We start from the raw sequence: 19,729 nt of genomic DNA, 5'->3' as shown, positions 1-19,729 counted from the left end.
GATTTTTTTGGCGCCTGAACGCAGTTTGCCCGACTGGCCAATTGGTGGAGGCTCCGGCTCCGGCTCCGGCAGGATCAACCTCAGTCTCGGCGTCAATGCCGAGGAGGAAGAGGAGGCAGCGGATGCAGAGGCTGTGGGAGACGACAGCCGTCATGCATACAGCCAAGCCGAGAAATTGGCTCTGTACGACGCTTGGATCAGCGTCTCGTACGATCCTGTCGTCGGGAATCAACAAACCCACAAGTGTTTTTGGCTAAAAGTCACCGAAGTTTACAACGCACGAAGGCCGACGAATACCGTTCCCCGCAACGTGAAGATGCTCCGCAGTCATTGGGAGCGAAGCGACAAAGATGTCAAAATTTTTTGCGTGATATACAGGGGAGAAGAGGCGAATTATCAAAGCGGAGCCAGTGGAGCCGACATTCTGAGAGCGGCGTTGCGGGTCTTCAAAGACGACGTCGGCAAAGATTTCAAGCTTGTCGATGTTTGGTCGCAAGTTCACCACCTTGACAGGTGGGCTGGCGGTGTCGAGTCGGGCTCGAAACGCACGAAGCGCACGACGCATGGCCACTACTCGTCTAGTGATGGCGGCGAAGGCAACACCTCACGTGAGGGCACGCCAATCGATGATGCAGGGGGGTCTTCTTCCGGTGCACGACGTCGGCCGCAAGGGACCAAGGCGGCGAAGGCGGCTAGAGCGAGAGGGATGGGCCGCGGCGGACCAAGCCAGGCGGGCGAGGGCTCGGGCTCCGGCACGGGCACGGGCACGGGCTCGCACACCCTAATGTCTATGTACCTAGTCGCCACGATGGCAGACCTCTCAAAAATGAATCCTGGCCAAGTTGCAGCCCATATGGCCGGAATTGAGTATATGAGAGCTCAACTTGGTATAGCTGCACCGCTGACTTCGGGGGATGATGATTCACCGGCGGAGTAGTTTTTATAGTTTCATTTAGAGTATTTTTAATTATGTGTTTTTTTTTTATTTTTTAGGATTTTAAATTATGTACTTTTTTTCTATTTTTTAGGCTTTTAAGTTGTAATATTTATTTTATTTCAATGAAGTGTGTTTTTATTAATTGAATATGTTGGAATTAAAAATAAAAAATGAAATTGAATGAATAGTTAAGAGATGGTTAAGAGATGGAGGGCTGCAGGTGCTGTCTCTTAGTTAAGAGATGAGCTTAAAAGTACAGTAGGGTCCATGAATAGTAAAAAGATGAGACAGTTAAGAGACGGATAAGAGACAACGTTGTGGATGGTCAGAGGAAAAAAAGTTATACGAGTACTTGGAGTATAATCGAATGCGAATGGACTAAACGTATGTATGGATGGCTGAGCTAACCATTGGTACGAGACCACAATGTTGACATCAACATCAATTTCAATGCAGCGCATATGAATCTGGTAGCAGTGACCAGTACTTTTCTATCAACATCTCTTTCCATTAAATTTTAATAAATTAAAGCCTAATTTCTTCATTGAACTAATCTATATAGGGATAAATTATGGAGTATGTTTAATTTTAAAATCGGCAAGTGATTTTAGATTTGTAAACTAAATTAATGATTCATGTTGGAAGTTGCTGTTTAATTGTAATCAACCCTTTTTCGTAAAAATACAATATATGTTTAATATACTTATCATCAATCAATGCTGAATTTTCTAAACATTTACACTCAGTTAATCATTCTACCACTAATCAACACATACTTAGCATTATAATTATTTTTAATATATTGAAATAAATCAGAAACAATATGTGGTGTTGATGAGCGGCACATGGCGCACTATAGCATCCTTTTTCGAATGTGTTGCTGCCACGTGGCCGACACATGTTTATTCGTTGATAACTGTCCAACACAAATCTCCCACCTCTTCTTTTGACAATATTTGCTTGCTTTCTGCCAAGTATTTAAAAGACTACAAAAAGTAGTAGGAAAAAATCACTTGAGATGCCTAGAGATTAGAGATTTGACAACTACCTAGAAAAGAAAGGAACATATTTTAGGCCTGCAGATACCATCAACTAGTTTGTTATTTGGATGAAAACATGTCAAATTGTTAATGGTATTAATGTGGAAAATTCGATTTTTGCATTTTTATGAATAATATATTACTCGGAATGTATAAAAAATAGTCTCATTCCTGGATCATTTCTTCAAAGAAGACGATCTTCTATGAACTTTTCTAGAATACCTTTTTCTTGAATATCAGTAAAAAAAAAAATTCGGAATGACCGATATTCGTCCAATTAATAACCTAAGATTCCATACTTTTAGTAAATGAGAGAGAAATCCACCGGGACAGAAATACTATAGATGCAAGATACAAAAGAGAAGTGAAAACTTTCTTTTTTGCTATTTTTCGCCTGTTAATTTTTAATTAACCCACTCCATCAATCGACAATATTACTCATTCCATGTATACAAATAGTCTCATAATTATTAGAAAAAGGAAAAAATGGATAAGTAGAAGAAAGAAGAGAAAAATAGTACTTACTAGTAAGAAAAATAGTACTTACTAGTAAAAAGCTTTTCCTAAATAAATTTGAGATTAATTTTAGTGGATGGATCAAAATAAAAAAGAAATTATTTTTATGAATACACGAAGTTTTATGAGTAATAGATAAACTTTTTACATCCTGATTAGTGATTGGATCAAGTGTAACTGATTTTAACCAACCACGAAAAAAGCACATGAGCCGGCACGGAAAATTGAAGTTTGCAAGGAATCTTGCGGCTTCAAAATAAATATTATTCGATGATATATTTGTAACGTGTCAGCACTGGTTAGGGAGAGATGGTTGAATAATTCTTTGGTGATTTTAATGTCTTAAGAATTAAGACATTTCAAGATTACCAAATTTCAAATCAAAGTGGTCTTAGTCTCTACTTTGAAAATTATGCATAAAGTCTTTCCCTCTAAAATAATAATGAAATAAATACCAAGAGCCATTAAATGGGTCAAACCAGCGTTTAGATTATCTTTATTTCGTGATTGAGTTGTGAATGGCTCAAAACTGAATGCAATTAATTATGCTACAACTCCTACATTATTGGAGTAGGAATTGGAAATATTGGTTACTAATCACTATCATATTAATTGTTAGGAAAATTTTGCTGCTATTTTCATCGATAATTTATATACTAATATTACCATCTAATTTTTTAGATTGTTTTAAAAACTTTAAGGCTCTAAATATTTTGTGATTATGCCATTAAATTCGGCCTTTTTAGCTAACGCCGACCACATCATATAGTAGTGGTTTGTCTCTTTGGTGTTAAAATTCAATTTAATTCTTCATTCTCCATTTTATTGTTTGTAGCAGCTACTATATGATTTTTTGACGTCAACAACTACCTTTTTCACTACGTTTGGTCTCACAAGCGTCGCTTTCTAAATCTGATAGCACTAAACCAACCAATGAGTTTGTAACAACAAATTAAATAGTTCAATATTGACGTGTTTGACTATATTAAAATTCCTTGCTTCATGATGATTTTTTTTATATATAAGTTAAAAAAAATTATGAAAAATTCTCTATATATAGTACTTTGAGACGAGACTGAAAATCAGAGGAGATTTAATAATTTATCATTATAATCCAGTATTATAATTCAGCTGGTGAACTAGGTGGGCTCATTATAAGGACCAAAGCAACACAAAAACAACTAAAAAAAGACATATAATTGCCAGCTGGGCTTTATAACCTGATGGATTGAATTATTAAAATTGAATTTTGAAATAAATTTGCTTCTTGCTGTCCGTTTTTCACCAGCATCTCTCATGGTCAGGTCTAATAATTATGAAAATAATTAAGTGGTTCTTGAGGCTTAAGCAAAGCTTTTGTAATAATAAAGTCGGTAAGAGCACTCCCAATGCTCTCCCTCAAAACTCCCTTATTTCTCCCTAACTCCTGCCATATCAGCGCCACATCAGCACCAAAATTTATCCCCAGTTTTTAGCCAACTTTTAGCCAACTGCTCCAATGGTTTCTCCCTTATTTCTCCCTTATTTCTCCCTAACTCAACATTTCATTTTTACATCATCATTTTTAATATTATTTAATTTTCCCTACAAATGTGTTTACTAAATAGATTTATAAATGAACAATTCGTCGTTGTGTTAATCATTGGAAAATATAATACAACGAGAAAAAAAAAACTACAAATAAAAAACCATAAAAAACAAGGATTTAAAAAACTAAGAGGGAGGAGCGTCCGGCGAGAGGTACATCTTGATCTTCATATTTTGGATGGTCGACCAGAGGGACTGCTTCTCTTCTGGGGTTCCGCCGTCGGTGAAGTACAGCGTGTACAACTGCGCCAGAGTGGCGGCATTGGAAGAGAACGTGGCTTGTTGTAAGAACGGGGATTCCGACTGGGCATCTGACGATGTGCCCTTCCCCTTCCGCCTCCCCTTCGCCTTCTTCGCTCCCACAGGGCGCTCGTGCGGACCATCCTCAGACAAGTCGATGGGGATCGTGCTGCCCTCACTCTCCGCACCGCTAAGTCGCGAGCGCACCGATTTCCCGTGCAGCGCGCTGTGCATCTCCGTCCGGAATTTGGGGAGATCCTTCAGCCTATCATAGATTTTCCAATACTTGAAGCCCTTCGACAAGAACTGGCCACTATACATCCGGATGGCCTCATCTCGGACCATGTGCTCGTTCTGGCCACTCGTCATGTTCGTCATCAAGTTAGAATATATACCGTTGAAATGGGCGCAGTCCCTCATGAGGCGCTCCCAATGCCGGCGGATCGCCTCACTGCCATGGTCCTTCATCGAGGTAGTCTTGTTGGTCGTGTACTTCTCCGTAACCTGCGCCCAGAACATGATCTCAGTCCGGTAGTTGCTGCGCACCGGGTCTTGCGTCGTGTCCGCCCAGCAGTTGGCTATCAGCTCGGACTCTTCGAGAGTGTAAGTAGTCCTTGTCCGCTTCGGCTTCTCATCGGAAGCCGTATCAGTCGCAGCCGTCGACGCCGGCGCCTTCCCCTTCCCGCTCCTGGAAGGCGGCTCGGCGGGCGTTTCTTCCACCTCGTAGTCGTCCGTGCTGAGTATCGGATCCGTTGTGTACGTCGCGGCCTGAGATTCTTCGTCGCCTGGGGTTGATCCAGGGGTGTCGAACAACGATGTGACTATCTAGGGGCGATACACATCGTCGGCTGGAAAGGGCATGCTGAGGGTAGACTGGAAGTACGGAGAAAGTCTGCGTGGCGTAGGAGTCTGCAATGGGGACAGACCCGCATATGGATATTGGCCGGGAGGAGAACCCATCGACAACAACGAGCTCATCCACTGCTCATTTGCTTCATCAGTGTTGGGAATTTGCGAACTCGACTCTTTGCCCTTACCCTTACTTTTTCGAGAATTTTTCCTACTAGAGCTCATAATTTTGAAGATTGAAGATTGAGATAAGAGATTGAAAAATTGAGAGAATTGTGTGTGATGAATGGAGGAGGAAGAGGAAGTATTTATAGTGGTGGAATTATAGATATAGCCGTTTAAAAAAAAAAAAAAAAAAAATTATCGCCGAACATCGCCGAATCGCGCCCACAATGGGCGGCGATGATTCGGCGATGTTTCGGCGATGGATCGCCGGTTGGCGTTAATTCGGGAGGAATAACGCCGAGAATTCGCCGAATTCTTTCCATTGGCCGGCAAAAACTCGGCGATTTTCGGCGAAAAATCGCCGAGTTTAACGCCGAGCCCATTGGGAGTGCTCTAAAATCATACTACTACATAATTTGTTAGTAGAGGGTCCACAAATCTTGATAATTTTAGATCATTGTATCACATTTCATTTGATTGATCATGTGTGATTAATAATTTGATGAATGCATTTTAGTTATATAAAATTAAAATCAAGTACTCCATGTAAGTTTTCAATATAGGTGTTTTTTTATGAAGAGTGGAATCATAATTATATTTGATCAAATTAGAAATACATATGTAACTCAGAATTTAACCATACATGTATAGAAGGCTCAAGGCTGTTAGTTTGTCAAATTTGTGATTTCTAAAACACAAGCTGATAAATATCAGAAATAATCACAAACCATTAGTAGGAAAATTTCACCAAGAATTCTTACTTAATCAGTTAATCTGGTGAAAATAGTGCTAAGAAACTCAAATCTTCAATGAAAAAAGATCTATACAAGTGAAGTTGGAGATGCAAATCCTCACCATCTCAGGGCTCTTTGGATTCATAAGAGGCCTGAGTCGCAGCATCAGCTTGCTTCGTATACTTGCGGTGTCGCCTCTCTCGTGCATAGACCACCCAAAACACGAGAGAGAGCATCACAGCAACAGAGGCCATCAACAAACCAATGTACACCCACCTGCTGTAGAGCCTCAAGTCCGGGCAGTGATCCTTGTGTATTGCCTCGAAAGTGTCTCGTACGAACGTGCAGTCCACTAGGTTGGTCAGGAACGGCCCGTAGTGGTACAGCCCGTAGCTCACATTCACAGCTCCACTCATTTGATCATACATACTAGGCGTTAGGCGCCCTACTGTCGTGCATTTGTTGTTCGCAACTTGGCATTCGTAATTCTTCCAAACCTGCACCATATGACCCATATTCGAGACATTAGACGAGCCTCAGCTGAGTAAAGTTGGCTCAACCTTGAGGATAAGCAGTTTTACTTGTGTTGCATTTGCGAAGCCAACTTCACCAGGATTGCATGTTTTACGGTCTGTCTTGTCGGGATTATACGGATTGCAGAGAAGAGGCACCAAAGGGCCGGACTGGTTGTACGACAAAGGTCCAACGACAGGAGGTAGATTGCGGTTGGATACATTAGCGATGATCCCATTCACGAGCTGAACCATTTGGAAGGTCACTTCTTTGCTTTGGGAGCGAGCTTCTTCAGCGGTAGCTGTGTCCACACACGGGATGACTTTGTCTAACGCGGTGTGAGCTGTCGGGTTACCAACCCAATCACTCATGGCCACACAGGTATCTCCCATCACACTAACAGATAACAAAAATGTGGCTAGTTAGCATTTCAACAGGAAAGAAGGAAAGATTCTTTGTGTAGACGACACTTACTTGTGAAGAACAAGGAATACGCCACACAAGATGAAAGCGAGTGCAACGATGATCCAACCAACGATGACCAATCTACGAAGAATAGCATAGGATTTTGAGATTGTGCAACTGAAGTTAACAGAAGGTTAATGTATGGAACGTATCCTTGAAGTTCACTCACATGTATACGAGAAACTGTAGGCCGAAAACGGATAACACTGCACCAGATCACAAATCAACTAATCATCAAACATCATTTATTTGGAAAATCACCATTCCAAAAACTACAAATTGAAGGAATCAGAACTTACCAAAACCAAGAAATGCAAGGGTAAGCATTACAGCAGCTACTATAATGAGAGTCCACCCCCTGTAAGTCGTTAAACGGAACCAAGATAAGAGTAAGACATGTGTACAACAGTGAGGAAAATACGAACGATAAAGCAGTTAGCTCAAAATACACTCACACATCATCCAAATATTTGAATATTTCATCCTTATTATTCTCCGTTGCACTCTCAAGAGTGTCGGCAGCAGAGGTGACCAACGTGTTGACCTTGTCAATGTTGTTCTGCACGTCTTTAGGAAGAAAAACTTGATCTACTCCAACCGTCTTGGCAGAAGTGAGATAACTCGAAAAGCTTTTCAGGTTGCCAACAGTGGAATCTGCTTGTCCCAGCACATACTCGAACGTATCTTTTGTACTGTCGTGGAACTTCCCTTGGCCGGTGTAAAGAACAATAGAACCAACTCTGATGCACGAGAAGGCAATACGAATCAGATCAAGTCCGAGCAGAAATGGCATAAAGTTCAAAAGGGAGCAGGCTTACACAGCAGCAACTGTGAACAATGTTAAGAGAATGAGCGAGAGTGCATAGGCAACACGCGAATAGCCATAAGTGCGGCGTCTGCAGCAGCAGACGTACATACACGACAGAAGCAAGAAGATCCCAAACAGCACAAACCAGGCTAAAGCAATAAGGGTAAGGGTAGAGCCAGTGTAAAACACAGACTGCATCAAAATAGAGGGAAAAAAACAATTATTTCAATTTTCAAGCCATACAACTTGTTCAATTTAATAGCTAGAAAGTTAAAACCTTTAAGACGCTAATTAGATACTTGAACAAGTAAACATCATTTTTCACCAAGTCCAAGTTTAAGGCACAACTCGAACATCACAAAAACAGACAATTCTATATGAACCAATCTTTATCTACCTCAGCAATTTCTAGACAACATATCTAAGACTGAGAAAGAATCTCTTTGAACAATTTCAACTTGATGTAATATCCCATGAAGCAGCACTAAAAAGTTAACCTTTTGAAACAATTGAGCCCCAATTTTAGCTAGTCAAACCTAGTAAATAAAACTAAATTGCTCAACAACAAATATACTCCTAGTAGTATCTGTTACAAAGACAGTAAGCAAAGGAGGCAAAAACAAAGAAGCTCTTACAGTAAAGTAATGTTCATTGCTGATATTCCAGCCTCCTGTGTAGTAGTTGAGGTTATCAAGCGGATCCTTCCTACGCGTTCTCTCCTCAGCAAGCACTAAAGCCGTTTCGTTTCCCAAAACAGAGCGCCGCGGAACGACGGCGCCGTCAGCCGCACCTGCAAGACATATGAAAAGGGTTGGCAAAAGATGTGATTTTGGACATATCCCAGTTGATAAAACGTACCAGGTGAAGAGAGGGATGTGAAGAGGAGGAGGATTAAGGCTGATAGAGCGAGGAAAGAAGTGGTTTTGGTGGTGAAGCTCGGCATCATGGTGTTGGGGAGGAATGTGGGTTTGAAAGTGTGAGTGAGAGGCTAAATGTAAATGGGAATGGATAACTGTGTGTAACAAGCTCTGTGTGTAATTGGTGGAAATGGATTGAGGCTTTCGGACTGGTTGGAATTGATTTTTGATAAAGAGAGAGAATCTATGTAGTGTACGAGTTGCAAAACGTGCATATTAGAGAGAAGCTTCATGTTTTTATAGTCATAGCAAAACATTGGATAAAAGGGACTATTTTATTACTCATATTTTAATTAGTCAAACAAATATACAAGATCCGTTCCAACTAAGTTGAGACAAATCTTTTGGGCACAAAGAATAAGATATTGTGTCAAAAAGTAAAAGAGAAGAATAAAGTAAGAAAGATAAAGAGAGAGTAAGTATTTGGTGGAATAAAGTAAAAGTGATCGGAAGTTTTAGTTTTTTATTAAAAAAGAAAATGACTCAATTTAGTTGGGACATCCCAAAGAGGAATATGACTCAACATAGTTGGGGACGGATGGAGTACCTCGTTACGTTTTATAGTAGTACTAAATTCTAATCGAATTCATTTACTAACTATAGTTATTCTTTGAAATCAATTACTTCAACTGTCCACCATGTGGAGTATTTCTATTTCTAATGTAACAAGCCTCGTGCGATCATAGGAGTACTATTTGATAATGGTTGTTTAGACTTAATTTGTATAAAAAGGATTTTCCAATGCATATAGTACTAGCAGTATTTAAGATAAACTCAACCGTTCTATATACGAGTATATGAAATTATTTATTCAGGCGACATTGGCCAGTTATACCATTTGGAGACGATATGCTATGTTAATGGAGTAGTAGTACTACTGTTATTTTTCATAATTGGGAAATAGATATAGTATGAAAAAAAGTTTTAATAACTACAAATAATTATTTTCTTCCATTCGAGGAGTACTAATCTTCCATTAGTAGAAATTGAGGAATTGAATTTTGCAGGCATCAAAAGGAAAAAAGATTTTGCATTTGGATACAGAGTTTCAGGATGTCTATTAGAATTTTCAAAAACCATCTTCATAATGAGTGATTTCATTACATATATATATTGAAGTTGTTACGTGTTGAAACAACTCTTGGCTGCTGCAGTTACTAATTTACTAATGGAAAGTGGCTTTTAATTATGTTTATTACCTTCTCCAATATATACATCCCAAGTGGAAAGTTGTATAATTAAAACAAGAGAAAGACCACAACTGTTACTGAACATATGTCCATTTTATGATTTTAGTCTTATATTTTATCTTTTGAATTTTTGCATCATGAATATTTTAACTCGGATCACAATTGGTCCTACACTAACAATTCCGTCAATTTTTAAACGGTTTTAACTCGATTTTGACCGATTTTTATGATTTTAACAGTCCCATTCGGGTTAAAACCGTACAACAAAATCGAGTTAAAACTGTTTAAAAATTGATGGAATTATTAGTGTAGGATCAATTGTGATCTGAGTTGAAATGTTCAGGATGCAAAAATTCAAAAGATAAAGTATAAAACCAAAATGATAAAATGAGAATGCATTCATAACCAGTTTTGGCTTTTAGTTTTAAATCAATTAGACAACTCGAAGTTAGAGAAATATCACTGTTAAGCGTATGCTTGTCCATAAATTATTAAGTTCGTATGCGAATTTAACAATTTTAAAAAGAAGTTTGGATAAAACTTATCACCATTTGTTGAATCCAAAGCCAAAGTTTCATTAAAATTAACATATACTGTACTTCCTACTAGTTTAAGTAGTTTGTTCTTTAAGAACTCTTGTGTTTTTTTGTTACTTAAATTCTCTCCTTATCCAATATTAAATGTAATTATATACTGCTACTCTCTAAGTCCAAAAAATAATTCTTAAAGGTCACGTTTGTTTTTAAGGGATAGCCCAAGACTTTTTCTGTCCATACCCACTAATCTGCTGTTTGGGTTGCTTGAGAGTGTCCACGATGGTGGCCCTCTTGAACATGCCCAAGCCACCATTTTTTGGGCATGTCCAACAAAACTTGCCTCTGCCTACGAAAACCTGGCCACTATAATGGTGGCCCTCTGTTAGAGATGCCCAAGGTTTTCGGTTTCGGCGGTTAACCGCGGAACCGTGACTTTTTTCTTGAACCGGAACCACCATATTTTGAACCATGGGCCGGTTCCGGTTTTAAATTTTACAAACCGAAACCGTGAAACCAAGCCGTAACCACGAAAAACCGCCGAAAACCGGCAGTTCGGAACCGTGAAAAATCGTAAAAAATCACCGAAAAACCGGCAGTTCCAAACCGGAACCGTGAAATAGCCTCACGGTTCGGTTCCGGATCCACATTTCCTGAAACCGGAACCGCCGGTTTACAAACCGTGGGCATGTCTACCCTCCGGGCCACCAATTAAAATTATTTTCTTACATTTTTTCTTATATTTAATTTAGCTAGAATAAAAATTATTGGACTATAATAATTTTAAAAACTAAATTAATTTTAAAAAATTTGACAATTACAAGTAAATATATTTATTGAAAATTTGAATTTAGTTATTTCCGTAATTAGGGTGTGAATTGAAATCACAATCCTTAATTAAAAAGTTGACCAATTTAATAGGGATTTAGTGATTGAGATTGATTTGTTTCCTAAATTAATGCTAAATTTTTTGAAAACCGCCGTTAAATTTTCGTCACATACACTCTCTCTCTGCACTTCATCTGAAGGAACTGGCAGCGGAAGCGCTCACATAAATCAATTACATAATAATTCTGATCTATTTAGCAGATATTTAGACAAATTTTATTCGCGTAATTATCACATGTATCATGCTCATAACTCAAATAAAACATGCTTTAAATTAATTGAAACCTAAAACATGCTTTTCTACGGTTTAGCCATTATACCTTGATGATTCTCCAAAGAATCGAAGATAGCTAGCGCCTTCTCTACGTGAAGATCTTTAGTACAAAACCACGGATCTTCTGTCTGGTTCCCGGACTGTAACTGATATCAGAGTGGGCTGATCTCACCAGTATACTAGGACTTAAATAAAGAAGACGGAAAACCAATCCCTCGAAGAAGAGGAAAAATCGTCCTCTTACTAGAAAGAGAGGGACGAAAATTTTGAGTAAAAACAAGTGTATTTTCTGTCTCCTTTATTCTCCTATTTATAATAAGTCACATATTGGGTCGAGACAGAGATCTATGGAAGGTTTTGGATATGGGCTCCTCCAATTAGCTTTTTACTAATTAAATTAAACCCAATTTAATATAAGCTTATAATTGGAATATTACGAGCAACCACTACAGAAGTAATATTGCACTCCCCATCCAAATTCGAAATTATAAGTACTTCGGGTTTCCAATACTTGATATTTATTTCCCGCGCTTAAGATAGAAACATCCATTAATTAATTATTGTCTGCTATGGACTTAATTAATTAATATCTTATTTATTCCAAGAGAGGACCCAACAAGAAAATCTCATTTATCATTCATAGAGTAATTAAACTCCAACTAGCTAGGTTCCGAATAATAAAACCTTATTTCAATCTTCTCTTGAGGATGTTATCAAACGAGACTCACCTCGCGCACGATTCAACGTAATAGCAATCCTAGCACCGTTAGATATTAATCACCACTACCCAATATACCAGCCTTATTGGGTTGCGAAAAACCCGCACCATTTGGTAAGTCAAAGTAGTGCATAATCAATACCGTATGCTCAATGCTAACGTACATTGATTAAGAAATAACAATTTACAAGACCCCGTCTATCAGTAGATAACATAAAGACTATCTCGCTGTTAGATCCATTCAGTGCTATACCACACCTACGTCATCTTATTTCAGTAAGGCTTAGAAATAATCGGACTGACATTGGAACCTTTCACGATAGGTAGTCTAAGCATATCTAGGCTGTGAAATTCTTCTTTTTCTTTGTTTAGAACTGACCGTGTTACCTTAAAGTGAACGACGCCCACAACCGGTCTACTAAAACAAAGACTTAGACTTTGTTAAGTTACTTATACATTTAAACATGTAATAAACATCCATTAAATGTAAAACATAACAACATTATGACAAAAATAATCCGTTTATTCCTTTGGAAAATAAAATAAGAGTTTTAACAGTATTCAAACAATCGAAAGGTGATTTCTAGTATATAAACTCTAACAACACCTTCTTTACTTCATCTTCTCCAAAACCCAAAAAAATTAACACAAAAACTGGAAAAAAAAATAAAATTAATTCGGATTGTCCAAGGGTCTCGGCCAGGCCGAGAGCAGTACTTGGTAAGTTACTCTTTTTATCATTAATTATTTTGGAATGAAAAGTAACTAGAATTTGATTGATTTATCCCTTACATGCTTTAGTGAATGAGACTGTTTTTATTTTTGTAAAAGTTAACAGATAGTGAGATAGGATTAAAGCACATGATCTCCACTAATCCTAAGTAGATCCAAAAAATTATTTCAATAATACTCCAATAACGTGCTAGCTTATAACACAATTAAACTTCAACAACCATAATCATGCCTTCATATTTACAGATAATGTTTTTGGTAGGGCCAACTCCTATAATAATTTGATTCCAAATTTGTCTTACCTTGTGTTTATAAAATTGGAGCCGAAAACAAAGCTACCAAGAATATAAAATTCCCGCCTTCTTGTCAACAATATAATTATATAATATTGCATTATATTATACTACTCCCTCCGTCCCATATTTATAGTCACATTTAGTTATGGCACAAGTTTTAAGGAATTGGTGGAGTGTGTAATTAATGAAGTAAGAGGTGGAGTGTGTAATGAATAAAATGAGATGATGAAGTGAGATGATAGAGTGTGTAATAAATGAAGTGAGATGATGAAGTGTGTAATAAATGAAGTGAGTTGGTTAAAGGTGGGTCCCTTTTTTACTTTTTGGTTTTTTATTTTTGTTTTGATTTATTTTAATGTAGATAATGGCATTTGAGTGTAATTTTAGTGAATAATGGGGTAAAATTTTATGTCCAAATATGAAAAGTTCTAAATGTGATTATAAATGTGGGACGAACTTTTATAGCAAAATGTGACTATAAATCTGGGACGGAGGGAGTACAAAATTGACAAATACAAATCACCCCTCACACTTGGAAGAGTGTTGCCCCCGGTTCCAACCCCGTTGGAACCGTAGCCGAACCAGCAACCTTGATCACATGAGTTCCGCTTTAGAATCGAAAACCGACGAATATTTGACATTTTCCTCTAATTTGAGTAAAAACTGCACCGAAACCATCAATTAATCGTTGATTCACACTTAGAACGTGTTAGGATGGAAACAAGACCGATTAACTGATATGCCGATTCCGAAATTGAAAATGATTAATATTGTTTAATTCTCCGAAATTGAAAATGATGATCTTACTATGAACCAAACCGACGATTAAGTTAAAATCAGTGAACGCTAACACAGAAAAAAACGATAAAAGAGTAGTGACAATTACAAAACATAAGTTTGCACATTCGTTCTCCAAATTCAGAGAAAAGAGAGAAAAGAAATTGAAATGAATCATTGAGTGCCATCAGGCTCAAGCGCTTTGATGCGCAGAATCTTGTGACAGCTATACACCTGGCAAAACGCCTGCAAACACATGAGCGCCACCATCACCACCGCCGCCAGAAACGTCAGTAACCTCCACGATCCGAACACATACTCCCTCATGAACTTGGCCAATTTCACCTTCCACCGATCGCTGTAGAACTTATTCACATCCGCGATCACACAATCCAGCGAATGCACTCTCGTCAGCCTGATCGACTTGCTCATCCCGTTCCACAGATCCGCCACCTCCCTCTCGCTCTTCAGGTGGTTCACGATTATCCCCCTCCGGCACAGCACCGCCGCGTCCACCTCCGTGTCCACGATCCCGTTCATCAGCTCCGTGTACCGCGCCATCACCATCGGCCCCGACTTCACGCACGCCTCGTACGCCACCAGGTTCCTCAGCACCACCTCCGAGTTCAGATCCAGCTTCACCACCGGAATCGTCAATGTCAGGGTTGTCGAATCGAAATTGAACCCCGAGATCCCCTTCTCCGTCGGCACGAAATTCACCCCTGCGTCCACAAGCTGCGTGACGGAGGGGATCACGATCTCCTCCTGCAGCGGCGGCTTCTCCTCGTCATCTCCGCCGTCGCCGTCGTCCTTCTTCTCCCCGTAGTCGGAGAACATGCTCTCAATCGGCTGCGTCAGCGTCTTCAAAAGCGGGATGTTGGAAACCACCTTCCACGGCAATTTTACCGCCAATTTCATCGGTTTTGACAGAATTACCCTTTTCACGAAACGCGCAGGCGTCCTCACGGAGGTGTAGATCACGCGCCACACCACCACGCGCAGCTGCCTCACGTGCGTCGTCTCCACCATCTCCTCCTCTCCCTCCGCCGCGCCCTCCTCCGCCACGTCGATCTCGATCGACGCCGGCTTCTCCCGGTCCGTGCTCGGAACGACGTAATTGTAGAGAAACTCGAGCAAGTGAGCGCAATCGCCAAGCGCAACGCGTTGGTAGGACTCCGCCATCTGAAAGGGGGAGAGATCCTTGGCGAGGGCGGCGAGCATCGCGTGAAGTCTGTCGTCCGCCATCTCCAGCGACGAGAATTGAAGCTCCAGAAGCTTCCTCATCACAAACAGCGGGATCTGATTCTCGAGCATCACGATGTCTCTGAGAATCGCGTTGTGAGCGGTTTTTCTCCGCGCCAAATCGATGAGATAATCCATTCTCGACGGAATCCTGGTGATCACCTTCCCCTCCTTCACGGCGCAGACCTGCATAAACTCGAACAGGAAGGAGACATCGACCGCCATCATCCAAGCTAGGGCTTCCACCCCGATTCCGAGGGGGCGGTGGTAGCTGGCTTTGATTCGGAGCTCCATCTTCATGAGATGATCAACGAGTTGCTTCAGCTTCACGTTGTCTAGCTCCTTTTGGTTCCTTTTAATAAAAAAAACTAATGAAATTAGTATATAAGTATCAGAGCGAGTCACGACTGTGAGCTAAAATTTTAATTGGCAAATTATGGTACCTTTTGGCAGCGGCGACTTTGTAGCGCTCCATGTCGTAGAGTTCGGCACGAAGATGGTGGTACGGCCCGATCGCCACTTGTTGCGGGATGTATGAATCCGGATCGGTCGCCATTAGGATTTTGGGGACGGCGAAGATAGTCACCGGGATCTTGCTATCCTCGTCGAGATCGTCGTCGATGGATTGCTGGATGCGCTTCACCCATAGGGATTCGTCGAAGTGCGGCCTTTGCTGCATTGACATTGTATCAAGAAATGTAAATAATTAGGGTTTTTGAATGAACAATTTGTGATTTAGGAGTAAGGGTTTAAATAGTACTAGTGTCCTGATATATTGTAATGAGTTTTGCATGGTGAATTATTGGAATTGAATATAGGATAATTGAATGTGAATGTTTAATTAAAATTTGTAATGTGGCGATCTAAGTCAATAATTGAGGTTCTTGAATGGTTTGTATATTAATTTTAATGTCAAGAACAACGCATTCACAGGGGAGATTCGAGTGGCTAGGTAAAATGTGAAGAGAAAAGTCCAATATGAGATATTAATTAAAAATTAACCATGTGTTCTTGCATGTGTGATTATTGATTAATTATTAGATCAAATAATTCATTTAATTGTTATTAATCTACACACAAGTGGGCTTTGCTTGACTTTCATATATGACATGGATTGAGGTTAACTTAAGTCTATTTTTATTATTTCAAATGCTATATAAATTTTATTACATGATTTCAGATTCTATCTATAATTCAATAGGATATTAGTGATGAACTAATCAATCAATAAATAGCATCTCTTTCTATACATAAGAGGGATCAAATAAGTCATGACTTTCTTATACATATTCTTTTATCACTATATCGTATGTGTAAAATGTAGTATAGTATATTAGTAGAATATATCAAAATAAAATGTAACATCCCACTTTTTTGAACCCTAATTTTTGAGACGTGAAAATTTTTGCATTAAATGCTTTTAATGCTATGATATATGTGGATTAAATGAGTGATTTATTGCAATATTCTTTGTGACCTAATTGCGATATGGAGTTGAGTTTGAGTTGAACAAACTTGTTGAATATATGACGTGGCTATGAAATAGTCAATATTGTGGAAAATATGACGTGGCCGTGGAATAGTCAAAGTCGTTGAAAATGTGACGTGGCGGTAAAAATTGAATGGTGGATTTTGTGATGTGAATATTCGAATATTTGATACGGGATGAAATAATATTGTGGTGAATTAATTTCCTAAGGGATGAGTGAGAATTAAATATGAGCATTATTTATTCATATGGAATTTTTGACCCTCCTATTTATTGGAAAGAAATCCTATTTTTCTTGGATTTAGTTATTGCTAGGGATAATTATCCAATTTAAATCCAAAGTCCGATCATCCCTTATATATTTGATGAAATTTTCGGCCCTTATGTTGTTTCTAGGGGGATTTTCGAAAATCCTATTATTTTATGGGAGAAGAGATTTTTATTTTATTATTTGATCTCTTATTTATTCTCTTGCATAAATAAATTCAAATATCCTAGCATATCTTACCATATCTAAAGAGATCTTGCCATATTTTATTTTAATATTGATTCCTTGTAGAGAATCAATAAATCACGCCTATTTCCTATTCTTAGTGGGAGATTTATTATTTTTATTCTGCTCCGTGATATTTTATTCTACTCCGTGAAATATCCATCATATGCTAATAAATAGCATATGAATTCGAAATCCCCACATTTCTCACGTCATTCCTCTCCCAAATCTCTTCCAAATATTTTATTTATTCAATTATGGGATTATATCTTGCACTCTATAAATAAGAGGCAAAACCTAAACCCTAGATCACAAAATACACGCCTCCCGCTACTCCAAAATCACGCCTCCTCTCTCCCCACTCTCTCCCAATTTTTCTTCTACTTTCCTCCAAGATTTCTTCATCGTTTGAGAAGAATTGAAGTTGAAATTCAAGAATCTTTGACGAATCAAGGCTATTACTTTGTTTCTACCGTTCATTCTATTGCAAAATGTATTTTCTATATTGATCTTTCTTTATCTACCGATTAATCGGTGTTCTTGAGCCCTCATGCATTTAGAATGAGTGAAAGGGGAAACAATTGATGAATATGGGATGCATATATGTGTGGGTGTGTGAATCGCGTGTGTGTGTGAGTTGGTGCGTGTATGTTTGTGTGTGTGCGTGTGGGCGTGTTTTAAAACACTCATGCGTGACATATTTTGATGATAGATCGGGAGTTGTGGTGCGAATAAAAGTGACATGATAATCATACTTTGATTTTGAATGGTGATAGTAAAACGAATTAATGGGAAAAAGGGAAACGTTGAGAACATGCATGATTTTGATCAATGATTGAGACTTACTTGTGATACACATAAATTAAAGGTGGTAACTCGCGTTCTCGATGTGATAGCAAGAAGAAGAACGTACTTGAAATCTAGGAATCGAGGTGGGCTTTATTCTTAAACTCTCTCTTATGTTGCAAATTTATGAAAGTGGAGCAATAAGGATGGATTAAACTGTTATGCCATGCCTATGGTTATTTTGGATATTGTGTGTGCCTGATGCCTAGTTTGCGAGTGCGCTCCATTAGGCTATAGGGCTATATAAACGAATTCGGGTCTGAGTAGGGCCGCAAACCCTATCAGGCTAGTGTACACGAGAGATCGAGAGCCGTCCTTGCTAGTCGGCCGGTCTCGTGGGCGAAAGTGTGGCCACACTTCGTCGCACCATCACATTGTTGATTGATGAGAAAATGGGAGGTATTGTTTGACTGGACAGTCCATGAAATTCTTTTGTGATACTTGAAGTGCAGGTTCTTTGTCCTAGTGGTTTTCGTATGTGAATTGGAGTGTATCCAACTGATCAGGAAGTGATTCCCGACCCAGCTGAGTCGTTGGTACGATAACCGGGACCTGGCTTCAAACAAATTTCCTCAACCCATTTCTACTGGCTAGTATAATGGAGGTAAGGGTCGAATCCCACGAGGATGGACACGTTTTGATAACTGCGGTGACTTTCCTGGGTGTTTTGGTTAGCTACCACGCTTGGGTTGAGATTTTACCTAGACGGCAAATAAAGGTGGTACTCTACTGACTAGTAGGCGGGAAAATAACAGACATGTGGGAGTGTTCGTAAAAATAGGGGACAAGGTGTATCAGAGACATATGGAAAGTGGACAGTTACTAAAAGAGGAAATTTAGGCTACAAGATATATCTGTTGGCTGGGGTTCTCTGACAGGTCTGGATAGTACATCTGAAAAGTAAGGAACAAAAGTAAAAGTAACTTAAAAGTAAAAGGTGGTCCAACAAAGTTGATTTTGACGTTTTCTTCCTCACCAAGTATTGACAAAAATCATATGAACACAGACACCATAACTAAAACTTCAGATTCATAAATTCAAACTCAAGATCCATCGATTAAAATGCTTAAACTTAAATTAAACGGTAAAACTGTAACTTTGCTTCTACTGACTGACATGCAAGGTGGTAATCACGGCGCAGAAAGGAAACTCATGCATGAAAACTTGCTAAACATAGCTACAACCTTTAAATCAACAACTCCCGATAAGAAAACACTTAGAAATTGAAAGCAATAACTAAATCTAACTTTCCTAGGCAGAATGAAGCAAACTCGAACCAAAGTGACATGCGAAATAGAAACTTCATAACGTGAATGTTGGAAAATAACAAGGTACTTCAAAGAGCAACAACGATGAGTGTTTGCAAGAAACTTAAATGATGAAAACCATTAAACTTTAAACTAAGAAAGCGATTAAGATTGTTTTTGCCACTCCGGGCGATGATACTACTACACTGCTACAATAACTGGCTGGAACGGCG

At 39.0% G+C, this 19,729-nt stretch overlaps 2 protein-coding genes across 2 annotated transcripts; both read right to left on the bottom strand.

Annotated features, from left to right (window-relative positions):
• Nucleotides 1-5,999: 5,999 nt before the first annotated feature.
• On the bottom strand, nucleotides 6,000-8,965 carry LOC125204381 (uncharacterized). Its single transcript, XM_048103037.2, has 9 exons — nucleotides 8,713-8,965; nucleotides 8,490-8,644; nucleotides 7,865-8,046; nucleotides 7,502-7,786; nucleotides 7,346-7,404; nucleotides 7,216-7,252; nucleotides 7,056-7,127; nucleotides 6,650-6,977; nucleotides 6,000-6,565 (listed from the first exon to the last, which is right to left on the bottom strand). The coding sequence occupies exons 1-9, from the start codon at nucleotides 8,798-8,800 to the stop codon at nucleotides 6,194-6,196; spliced, it is 1,578 nt and encodes a 525-aa protein (XP_047958994.1). The 5' UTR covers nucleotides 8,801-8,965; the 3' UTR covers nucleotides 6,000-6,193.
• A 5,297-nt stretch (nucleotides 8,966-14,262) lies between these two features.
• On the bottom strand, nucleotides 14,263-16,155 carry LOC125204495 (putative UPF0481 protein At3g02645). The gene is made up of 2 exons (XM_048103165.2): nucleotides 15,865-16,155; nucleotides 14,263-15,773 (listed from the first exon to the last, which is right to left on the bottom strand). Exons 1-2 carry the CDS (start codon nucleotides 16,104-16,106, stop codon nucleotides 14,354-14,356), a joined length of 1,662 nt encoding a protein of 553 aa, XP_047959122.1. The 5' UTR covers nucleotides 16,107-16,155; the 3' UTR covers nucleotides 14,263-14,353.
• Between the last annotated feature and the right edge of the window lie 3,574 nt (nucleotides 16,156-19,729).

Source organism: Salvia hispanica, chromosome 6 (assembly GCF_029641045.1).
Source record: "Salvia hispanica isolate PSC_SH4W2 chromosome 6, Shi_PSC_v1, whole genome shotgun sequence".
Lineage (NCBI taxonomy): Eukaryota > Viridiplantae > Streptophyta > Magnoliopsida > Lamiales > Lamiaceae > Salvia > Salvia hispanica.
This window is presented reverse-complemented; position numbering and strand designations above follow the sequence as displayed.

Coding starts and splice junctions, on each gene's coding strand:
- LOC125204381 (XM_048103037.2), bottom strand. CDS start 8,800: ATGATGCCGAGCTTCACCACCAAAACCACTTCTTTCCTCGCTCTATCA. Junction 7,128..7,215: donor CTACAGTTTCTCGTATACAT/GTGAGTGAACTT, acceptor TATTCTTCGTAG/ATTGGTCATCGTTGGTTGGA. Junction 6,978..7,055: donor GTATTCCTTGTTCTTCACAA/GTAAGTGTCGTC, acceptor GTTATCTGTTAG/TGTGATGGGAGATACCTGTG.
- LOC125204495 (XM_048103165.2), bottom strand. CDS start 16,106: ATGTCAATGCAGCAAAGGCCGCACTTCGACGAATCCCTATGGGTGAAG. Junction 15,774..15,864: donor AAAGTCGCCGCTGCCAAAAG/GTACCATAATTT, acceptor TTTTATTAAAAG/GAACCAAAAGGAGCTAGACA.